At 33.9% G+C, this 10,974-nt stretch overlaps 1 protein-coding gene and 1 long non-coding RNA gene across 6 annotated transcripts in view; one reads left to right on the forward strand and one right to left on the reverse strand.

Annotated features, from left to right (window-relative positions):
* The window catches only part of CCDC88A (coiled-coil domain containing 88A), a 106,530-nt gene that overhangs the window by 63,121 nt on the left and 32,435 nt on the right, over positions 1-10,974 (forward strand). For 4 of the 5 annotated variants that reach the window (XM_005884598.2, XM_005884600.2, XM_014532039.1 and 1 more), the window contains 5 exons: positions 187-371; positions 3,338-3,475; positions 5,360-6,430; positions 7,800-7,927; positions 8,905-9,046. In XM_005884598.2, coding sequence (XP_005884660.1) covers positions 187-371; positions 3,338-3,475; positions 5,360-6,430; positions 7,800-7,927; positions 8,905-9,046 — 1,664 coding nt within the window. The remainder of the gene's footprint in view (positions 1-186; positions 372-3,337; positions 3,476-5,359; positions 6,431-7,799; positions 7,928-8,904; positions 9,047-10,974) is intronic. The other variant, XM_005884601.2, reaches the window with a different exon arrangement.
* The window catches only part of LOC106724480, a 31,164-nt gene continuing 20,458 nt past the window's right edge, over positions 269-10,974 (reverse strand). The window contains exon 3 of the long non-coding RNA XR_001360288.1: positions 269-332. This is a non-coding gene — a long non-coding RNA (uncharacterized LOC106724480). The remainder of the gene's footprint in view (positions 333-10,974) is intronic.

Consider the following 10,974-nt stretch of genomic DNA (forward strand, 5'->3'; position numbering starts at 1 on the left):
CTTAAGGATGCATTAAAATTTAGTATTTACCTGTCTTTTATCTCTGTTTTTATCATTGTGTCTATCTTGTATAACTTTATAAATTTTTTTATAAAGGACCAAGTGATGTACTGCATATACACTCAACATTTTAAATAGTAAAGAATAAATATAGGTTTACCAATGACTTATTTTTCAATATTATAGCACCACAAAAATCTTTGGGCCATGAGGTGAGTGAGTTGACATCAAGTAGGTTACTGAAGTTGGAGATGGAAAACCAGAGTTTGACAAAAACTGTAGAAGAGCTTCGAAGTACTATGGATTCTGCAGAAGGAAACACTTCCAAAATCCTGAAAATTGAAAAAGAAAATCAAAGACTAAGTAAAAAGGTAAATAAAAATGAATGTTTGATCTTAAAAAATGTATGTAAAAATATAAATAAATAGCACTGTAGTAAAACATTTTCCAGTTTCTAATGTGCCCTCATTTATTATTTTAACTTATTATGAAATTTTTTAACATTTATAAATGTAAAGTGAACTCCTATACTTGTTTTTTTAATGTGTTTTACTGTAGGCCTAATCAGGTTCAAATTGAGTTTTTAGTAAGTATTCATAAGGAGTATGTACATATGTCAGTCAGGAGGCACATGTCTGGTTGTCTGTCTTTTTGTGATATTGTCATGGAAAATCATTTGCGTGGATCCCTTAATGAGAGATTGCAAAATCTGATTTTCTAATTATATCATCCCTTCCTAATGTGGTAGATAGGGTGTTCCTATGAAGGAAAATCTTGTTTTAAAAGCTACTAGTTTATAGAAAACACCATTGGTTATTCTAAAGAACAGCCTATGGGAAAAGCAGGATGAATGTTTGACCCTATCCTTTATTTTCCAGTTTCCTAATAATGACTTGATTGTCTCATATCCTCCTGAGATAATTGAGTGAGTTTGTTGTTTTAGTGTCATTATTAACTCGTGGATTTAAAAATATTTAAGGTGTTTCAGTCCACTGCATTTATTTTTCTTCCTGTCCCAATAAAGCTGCTTCCTGCATCCTTATGACACAACCTTCGCACTCCTTGGGAGCTGCCTTGCTTTCTGCAATGACAAAATGTTTTGGCACCTAGCCATGTCTAGTTTTCCCTTTGAAATATTCTGTGTTTCTAGACTTTGTTATGAAAATCGCCCTAACCTTTAGACCAGTGATTTTTGAACTATAGTATGCATCAGAATCACCTGTAGGACTTGTTAAAACACAGATTGCTGAGTCTCATGCCTAGAGTTTGTGTTCTTGGTAGGTTTGGAGTGGGGGGCTAATAATTCTCATTTCTAAGAAGTTCCTTGGTGATGCTTATCCTGCTGTTTTGGAACCATGCTTTGAGGGACCACTGCCTTAGATAATGAGAAAGATCCCTTGATTTTCTTGCAAGACTTTTACTCTTTTATTTTTATTTATTTATTATTGATTTCAGAGAGGAAGGGAGAGGGAGAGATAGAAACATCAATGAGGAGAGAGAATCATTGATCGGCTGCCTCCTGCACGCCCCCTACTGGGAATTGAGCCCAAAACCTGGGCATGTGCCCTTGACCAGAATTGAACCCAGGACCCTTCAGTCCACAGGCTAAAGCTCTATCCATTGAGCCAAGTCGGCTAGGGCTAGACTTTTACTCTTTTAAATCATTTTGTATCATCATTAGTCTATTAACCAAATAATCTTAGTAAGCATTTGACAATCAATATAGTGTTAAAGTTGGAGTGGCCATTTAGAACTTGGATCACTTCTATTTTGGTTGTCATTATAATTGGATCTGTGAATTATAATTTGATTTTGAAATTAGCTTTGAAGTCTTGTAAGTTCTTAATGATTCTTGCAATTTTTCATAAATTCATTGGATAAAAGATGTCTTTTGTAAACTAAATGTTTCACTTGAATTCCACTAATATAAAACAACATATGAACTTAATTAAATAACTGTTATCCATATATTTTAATCATGATGGGAGAACCAGATTTATTAGTTATTTATAACTAAAAGCTTCTAAAACATGTAAATGAATGTTGAACTGAGTTATTGGATAAGATTTGTGACTCGATTCTTTTGAGGCATTATTGGGAGATTATTTTCCATGTGTGGTTATCTTCCATTGATGTTAAAAGGAAAAATCCAGCTTGCTTTATATAGACTGTTAAAATTCCTAGAGTTCTTCAATATTGATAAAAAGATGTAATATTAAATATTTTTATATAGCTAAATATTTTATATAGAATATTTTATATAAATAAATCTTTTTTATTTTTTAAATTACTTGGTTTGATTAATATCCTATATAATAAAAGGTTAATATGCAAATTGACCAAATGGCAGAACAACTGATCACTATGACATGTACTGACCAACAGGGGGTAGACACTTAACATAGGAGCTTCCCCCTGGTGGTCAGTACACTCCCACAGGGGGAGCACCATTCAGCCAGAAGCTGGGCTCACGGCTGGCGCGCTCAGCGGCAGTGGGTTGGAGCCTCTCCCGCCTCCGCGGCAGCGCTAAGGATATCCCACTGACGGCTTAGGCCTGCTCAGTGGGACATCCCCCAAGGGCCCCCAGACTGCGAGAGGGCACAGGCCGGGCTAAGGCACACCCCCCCCCCCTTGGGTGCACGAATTTCGTGCACCAGGCCTCTAGTGTTGTATAATAATGGGAAAATCAGTTATAGCATATTTTGAACTTAAATTTGTTTTTTCATACTTATTGTACTTATTAACCACATACTTTATTGTATCTTCAAAATGTACAAATGAAAATAAACTTAAATCCAAAATATAAATATTTGTTGGAGTTTTGTTCAGCCTGTTTTTCTCCAGTATTCTCCTTTTTCCTCATTTTCTTTTTATTTTAAACCAAGTCCCTTCTTGTTTCCTCATTAAACTTATACCATTATTTCTCATCTTTTCCTTCATGCTTTTTATATTCTCCTCTTACTTCTTCTACACCAAAATTCCTTGACTATAAAATTTTACTTTACAATTTTACTCGAGCCAAGAGAGCCTTTCAGTAAGACTTGTACAGTCTTCACATAGCACATAATTATCATATATTCACTTGGATTGTCTTTGTGTTTACAAGTAGATACTTTCAAAGATGCAGAGGATAAGAAACATAGGTCTGCATATTTTACATAGCTGCTAAAATTAGCATGGTATTTTACTTGAATTTCTCTACTAAATTCTTAAATATCACCATTTGGGTATTAAAACTGTATTTTACCTTTTAATTCAACGGTTATCTTTTGTTTTGATATGTTCCACTGTTTTAAAATACTTAATGATATATTGTTTTGTGACTTATTTTCTCCAGGTTGAAATTCTTGAAAATGAGATTGTTCAAGAAAAGCAAAGTCTTCAGAATTGTCAGAATTTAAGCAAGGATCTAATGAAGGAGAAGGCTCAGCTTGAAAAAACGATTGAAACGCTTAGAGAAAATTCAGAGAGACAGGTTCATAAATTTCTTATTAAGCATTGTATTTTAAAGTTTATTAACAAAAGTTAGTTTATGCAAATAAAATGTTCATATAATATTAAAGGGAAATATTTTAGAAGTTTTTTAAATTTTAAAGGAACTGGTTTATCTCACTTTCTATGTTATGTATTTTAGGAAAGTTAAAGAGAAAGATTAGAATTTTTTAAATTGCCAGTATGATTAATAATTGTATAACATTTTGCAGTACATGTGTTTTCAAGTATCTGGAAAATGGCTGTGGAGGAGAGAAATGGGAGTGGAGTTGGGAGAAATGGGAGTGGAGTTGGGAGAAATGCCACTGTGCTCTGGCCCCACTAATAAAGGGAGAAGTGGTGGCAGCAACCGTCTTGGATACTGTCAGATTTATTTTCAAGTATTTATTGATCATTCTCGTGCTTGAGGAAACAGAACTGGATAGATTGACTTGCTATTTTAATATTTGTATTTATTTTTTATATGTAAAATGATTTGCTTTATATTATCTAGGTATAGCCTTAGGCCACCTATAAAATTAGAGATTTCTTTAGAGCTACAGAACAAAAATTGTAGAGCTAAGTATGAATCTGTACTTTTATCAGTTTCTCAGGAGCTTGTTCAAAACACTAAATTTTGAGAACTGTTACTAGTATATTAAGCCATACCATGAATTGAATGGTAGTTTTCAAATGTACCAGGGGATTTTGTTATTTTGATGTTTCCAAATTAGCATTCTTTGGGGGGTTGAATACACACACATATATGATACAGCAAGTATTTACTAAGACCCTCTGTGTATAGGCATTGAAAAATTTATTTGTGCCCGGCTTGGTGAGACTCAATGGTTGAGCATCAACCTATTAAGCAGGAGCTCATAGTTTGATTCCTGGTCAGGGCATATGCTCCTTTTTTGGACTCCAACCCCAATAGGGGGCGTGCACAAGGCAGCTGATCAATGATTCTCATCATTAATGTTTCTCTTTCTCTCCTCTGAAATCAATAAAATATATATTTAAAAGTTGAAAAACAATTTATTTGTGTAAGGTAAAAGCTTATATCCTCAAGGAGATATGTATGTATATTTCCCTGATACTCATATTTGAATTTGAAACATGCAATTAAGTAATCTGAAGATCATTTTTATTGATATTAAACACATCTCTCTTAACCATTCCTTTATATTACAAACTCCCTAAAGCCACAAACTTTAATGATCTGGCAGTACACGTATACAGTGGTCTCTCAGTAAATATTTGTCAGAACTAAAAGTAAGATAGACAATGCTAGCACCCTTTTATGTTAGATTTTGAGTTCCCTGTTAGATTTTGACAAGAAATAACTATAATTTAAAATATTTAGTTCTTGCCCTAGCCCAGCCGTGGGCAAACTACGGCCCGCGGGCCGGATTCGGCCTGTTTGAAATGAATAAAACTAAAAAATAAAAAAGACCGTACCCTTTTATGTAATGATGTTTACTTTGAATTTATATTACTTCACACAAACACTCCATCCATGCTTTTGTTCTGGCCCTCCGGTCCAGTTTAAGAACCCATTGTGGCCCTCGAGTCAAAAAGTTTGCCCACCCCTGGGATAGAGCGTTAGCCTGCGGACTCAAGGGTCCCAGGTTCAATTCCGGTCAAGGGCATGTACCTTGGTTGCGGGCACATCCCCAGTAGGGATGCCCAGGTTGCGGGCTCGATTCCCAGTGGGGGTGCATGCGGAGGCAGCCAGTCAATGATTCTCTCTCATTATTGATGTTTCTATCTCTCTCTCCCTCTTCCTTCCTCACTGAAATTAATAAAAATATATTTTAAAAAATAGTTTAAAATATTTAGTTCTTATTCAATTAGGTTTTTAATTTTCTCCTTTCTCTTTTAAAATTAGATTAAAATATTGGAGCAGGAAAATGAACATCTGAACCAAACCGTGTCTTCCTTAAGGCAGCGCTCCCAAATAAGTGCTGAAGCAAGGGTGAAAGACATTGAAAAAGAAAATAAAATTCTCCATGAATCTATCAAAGAAACAAGTAGCAAGTTAAGCAAGATTGAATTTGAAAAAAGACAAATTAGGAAAGAATTAGAACATTATAAAGAAAAAGGAGAACGAGCGGAAGAACTTGAAAATGAGTTGCATCATCTTGAAAAAGAAAATGAATTGTTACAGAAAAAGATAACCAATTTAAAAATTACTTGTGAAAAAATTGAGGCCTTAGAACAAGAAAATTCAGAACTAGAAAGAGAAAATAGGAAATTTAAAAAAAGATTGGATAGCTTTAAAAACCTTACTTTTCAGTTAGAATCTCTAGAGAAAGAGAATTCCCAACTTGATGAGGAAAACTTGGAACTGCGAAGAAACGTAGAGTCTTTGAAGTGTGCAAGCATGAAAATGGCTCAACTGCAACTAGAAAATAAAGAACTGGAAAGTGAAAAAGAGCAGCTTAAGAAGGGTTTAGAGCTTATGAAAGCATCATTCAAGAAATCAGAACGCTTAGAAGTTAGTTACCAGGGTTTAGATACAGAAAACCAAAGGCTACAGAAGGCTCTAGAGAACAGCAATAAAAAAATTCAGCAGTTAGAGAGTGAACTACAAGACTTAGAGATGGAAAATCAAACATTGCAAAAAAACCTAGAAGAGTTAAAAATATCCAGCAAAAGACTAGAACAGCTAGAAAAAGAAAATAAATCATTAGAGCAAGAGACTTCTCAACTGGAGAAGGATAAGAAACAGCTGGAGAAAGAAAATAAGAGACTCCGACAACAAGCAGAAATAAAAGATACCACATTAGAAGAAAATAATGTGAAAATTGGAAATTTGGAGAAAGAAAACAAAACTCTATTCAAAGAGATTGGTATTTATAAAGAATCCTGCATTCGTCTGAAAGAATTAGAGAAAGAAAATAAGGAGCTTGTCAAAAGAGCAACTATTGATATAAAAACTTTGGTTACATTACGTGAGGTAAGTATAGTTAGCTAAATTTAAGGCAAATATTTTTTATATTTTTAATTCAAGTCTTTAAGTTTTATTGAGACCCATTAGTAATTTGTATAATCTACTTAGGGCTCTAAAGTAGAAATTTAGAATTATTACTAGAAAGTCTCCAACTTTCCTGCCTTTGTTAAACTAAGAAGTGTATGTATATTATGTTTTTAAGATCTTGTACTAATTAAGTTTCCATATGGTATCTGACTTATTACATTGTAATTTTATTTCAAAATAATATTAAAAATATGTGATCAAGACTCTTGACTGAATGCTAAGTATAATGGGACCCATGATAGCCACCATTTATTGAACGCAAACTGTGCCAAGTACTGGGCTAAGGACCTTGCAAGATATATATATATATAAATTTTATGACCAGTTCTTTATAGGTATTATCTTAGATTAGAAAACAGGTTCAGAGACATTAAGTAATTTTTTGAGGATGACAGTTAATAAATGGCAGAATTGGATTACTGGATTCAAATACAGATCTTTCAGACTCCAAAGACCCATGGATTTTGACCTCTAAGCCTAAAGAATACAAATCAGGTTGAACTTAAAGGTCAACATTGAACAATTGGTAGTTGCTCAGATCTGTGTTTTGAGGAGAAATTTGAAATTTCTAGGAGTATACTGGTAGCAGGTCTTGTAAACGTGGTTGGTGTAGATCAGAAGATAACATGCTTGGCTTGTTTTTGCTTTTACTATGCTATACTATATATAACCCTTTAAGTTCAATTTAAAAGTATCTTAGCATTCTTGTAATAAGTCACATTGGAAAGTCTGTTTCTGCTAAAGAGATATTGAGAGGAGAGGGACCATTATGAGACATTCATTTTTTTCTTTTGTTCTATAGTCTCACAGACATGAGCAACAGGTTCCTTGTGCCTGCTCTTCTCAGAATGCCCCTAGTTCTTCAGACCTATATCCTCTTCCACTGGGAGAAGGGTGCTTGTGGGAAAGGGGTGTTGTATAGGAAGAAACATGCATTAAGGTCCTAGCTTATTATTGAAAAATTAATGGGTATGCGTTTTTTCCCACAGTTCTCAAATGTGAGGTGTGGATTCACAAGGAAAGAGTAAATAGTTTCTCCATTGGTTTTAAACATTAAAAAGATAAAAAGAAATATTAGCCAAAAAAAGACAAAACTATTCTGTTTGGACTATGTTATGTTGTTTCATAACTACTTCTTAATGAGGAAGGGAAAGTCCAATCACATTTCTGTCTTTCCTGCTTCAAGTTATATGTATTCCTGGGTGGTGGTAATTAGAATCTTGGCTAAATTTCTCAGATGTTTATGTTCTTGACACTTATGTGAGTTTTGCATTCTTTTTAAAATAAGGATTTGGTGACTGAAAAATTGAAGACACAACAAATGAATAATGATCTTGAAAAATTAACCCATGAACTTGAGAAGATAGGGTTAAATAAAGAGCGACTCTTACATGATGAGCAAAGTACAGATGACAGGTGAGTATTAAGTCACTGGTTCAATTCCCCGTCAGGGCGCATGCCCGGGTTTCGGGCTCATTCCCCATTAGAGGGCATGCAGGAGGCAGCTGATTGTTGGTGCTCTCTCATTAATGTTTCTTTCTCCCTCTCCTTTTCTAAAATCAATTTTTAAAAATGTTTAAAAAGTAAAAAATCAGGGTAAAGACAGCCTAATACTGTCTAAGAAAAAAAATGCTAAAATGTTACATAAATACAGTTTGTCAGTGACGTAGCAGAAGATCTAAGGCTATAATTACCTGTGAAAGTAGAATGAGACATCAACAACAAACAAACCCCTCTCTGGTGAAATACGCAATTTAAGCAAGTTATACTTTATTTGATTATGTGCTTAAATGCCTCAATTCTTTCATTTATTATTTATTTTTAAATCTTTATTGTTGAAAGTATTACATATGTCCCTTTGTTTTTCTTTGACCCATTCTAGCTCGCACTCTTCCCCCCCACACCACACCAGGCCTTCCCCACCCTATTGTCTGCATATACTTTATACCCTGAAGACAAAGTCTTCAGTGAGTTTCAAGTCTTAACTATGAATATGTTCTTATATAAATACTTTACACTTAATAGTGTAGACAAGTGTTTGATAATATAATAATCCTTTACTTTCTATAGGTTCTATTCTTATAAAACTAAAATAAATGTTTTGAGACTTATAAAACTAACAGAAATATAATGCCTGTTTGAGTATTAGATAATTTTTTCTTTAGACAACCTAGGCTATAATTTAAAGCTCTGTTTACTTAGTGATTTTTGTTTCTTCATTCCCAGGAATAGTTTAAGAGGGGGAGACTGGGGCAGTAAGAGGAGAATAATTTAATTTGCCACTTAAATTATAAGATCTATTTATGGCACCAATATCTGTAGTCATAAATTATCTTTAAAAATAATTTTCTGACCTCCAGTAACAAACTTTTGCTATTTTTGTACTTGGATAGTAGGTACAAACTTTTGGAATCAAAATTAGAATCCACTCTAAAGAAGTCCCTTGAAATAAAAGAGGAAAAAATTGCTGCTTTAGAAGCTCGATTAGAAGAATCCACAAATTATAACCAGCAATTGCGCCAAGAGCTTAAAACAGTAAGTGATTTCTTTGGAAATAATTTTAATTGTTAAATATTTGGAGAGAAAATTATAAAATATAAAATAAAAATTTAATATTTTATTAATATTTTGTTTTTTTCTTAAATTTGAGGGTGTTCTTAAACAGATTTTTGCCATGTAGTTTATGACAAACTACATTTTGTCTATACACTGTAATTGATTCAATCCTATTTCATGTGTGTGTGTGTTCCCCATGCAGTTAGGAACATACCAGAATTGATATGTTGGGTTAGGTAAAAGGCAGGCTTATTTTATGGGTAAAAGGTCTCAGTGAGAGACAGGCACTTTATTTTGACACCCTTTTCCTATTGAGAATCCAGGTAAAAGTTTGATAGGAAATTTGTAAGTGTGAGAACACCAAGTAGAGGGAAATCATATGTCATCCTCTTATAAAGTTGAGGGTATTTTTCTAGATCTGTTTTCTTGTGATATTTAGAATTATTTGGTGAATTAAACAAAACTGTTTTCTCTACATGAATAAATTGAATATGAAGAGACTTGCCCTATATTGAGTTAATATAATACTAGATTGGGAGTATCGTATTCTGATTTATTCTTCCTCTTATTGTCTCTGCATTGCTCCCTTGAATGGTTTTATAGTAACTAAACATTAAAACTTGTAAGATTACTGCAGGCCACATTTAGAACCATTTGTTCGGAACACTATAGGAAATACAAGTAGCTAGCAGGGCACTGTCCAGTGTTCTTCACAGGGGTTGTCTGAGAATCATCTTCCTACCAGATGACAGTTCAGGTGCAAGTGAGATTCGTGTTGGGTGTGTGTTGGAGCTGCCCTGGCTTTAAGACTTCATGCTCCACAGCAATTATCATCTCTTGCAACAACTCCAGAGGTATAGATTTAAAATCTCCATAATAGTTGTTACCAATTTTAAGAGTTGCTGCACTTAGAGAAGTTCAAAGATATGGCTTCATATTAGGTATTTATGGTTCTCTCAGCCCAAATACAATTTACCAATCAGGGATCTTATTTCCCTTCAGCAAACCTGCCTGGTAACATAGAACATTCCAATTTTATGAGGTTTCTGGAGAAAGTTAACTGAAGATGAATTTCTCATGCAGAAAGGAAAAAGTTTTGTTTCCTATTTGCCCTTACCATCACTGCTGGTATTCATCTCAGACATTACCATGAAACAAGTATTTATGTAGAAGAAATTCTAGAACTTTGCTTAGTTAACATAAAGGATTATCCAAAAAATAAAGTAAAATTTGGTGCCAGATTTTATTAATCTGCTTTATTTCCTGAATTTTTTTTTACCCTATTGAGCGGTATAACTAGGTTACAAGTAAAGTCAACTCATGAAGCTACTCAGCTAGAAAATAAGTGGGTTTGGATATGGGTTGGTATATATCTATTTCTAGTCTAAAAGGTGGAGACTTAAAAATCCATCATTATCTTTTACTTCCAGCCATTTTGGCATAACTACTATTGGACTAGCTTACTGCTATAAACATGTATTCAGCTGTAATTATACTGTTCTAACTTTTAGTACTATACATGAAGAGGTATATCACTTGAAGATAGACTATGAAAGTTAAATATGAATAGTATAAGTTCTAAAGTACTAGTAACTACAAAAATAGCATGTCAGAGAGGTATGGTTAACATGCCAGCAAAAGAAATAAAATAGAATTATAAAAAATCCAAAAGAAGGAAGAAAATAAAAAAGGTGGAGCAAAGTACAGATTGGACAGATAGAAAATAAATAGCAAATGGAATGTTTAAATAAAAGCATACCACTAGTCACATCCTATCTAATAAAGAGGTAATATGCAAATTGACCATCACTCCAACACACAAGATGGCCACCCCATGTGGTCAAAGATGGCCGACAGGGGACGACAGTTAGGGGCAACCAGGCCTGCAGGGGAGGGCAGTTGGGGGG

The sequence above is a fragment of the Myotis brandtii genome, unplaced genomic scaffold (genome assembly GCF_000412655.1).
Source record: "Myotis brandtii unplaced genomic scaffold, ASM41265v1 scaffold84, whole genome shotgun sequence".
Lineage (NCBI taxonomy): Eukaryota > Metazoa > Chordata > Mammalia > Chiroptera > Vespertilionidae > Myotis > Myotis brandtii.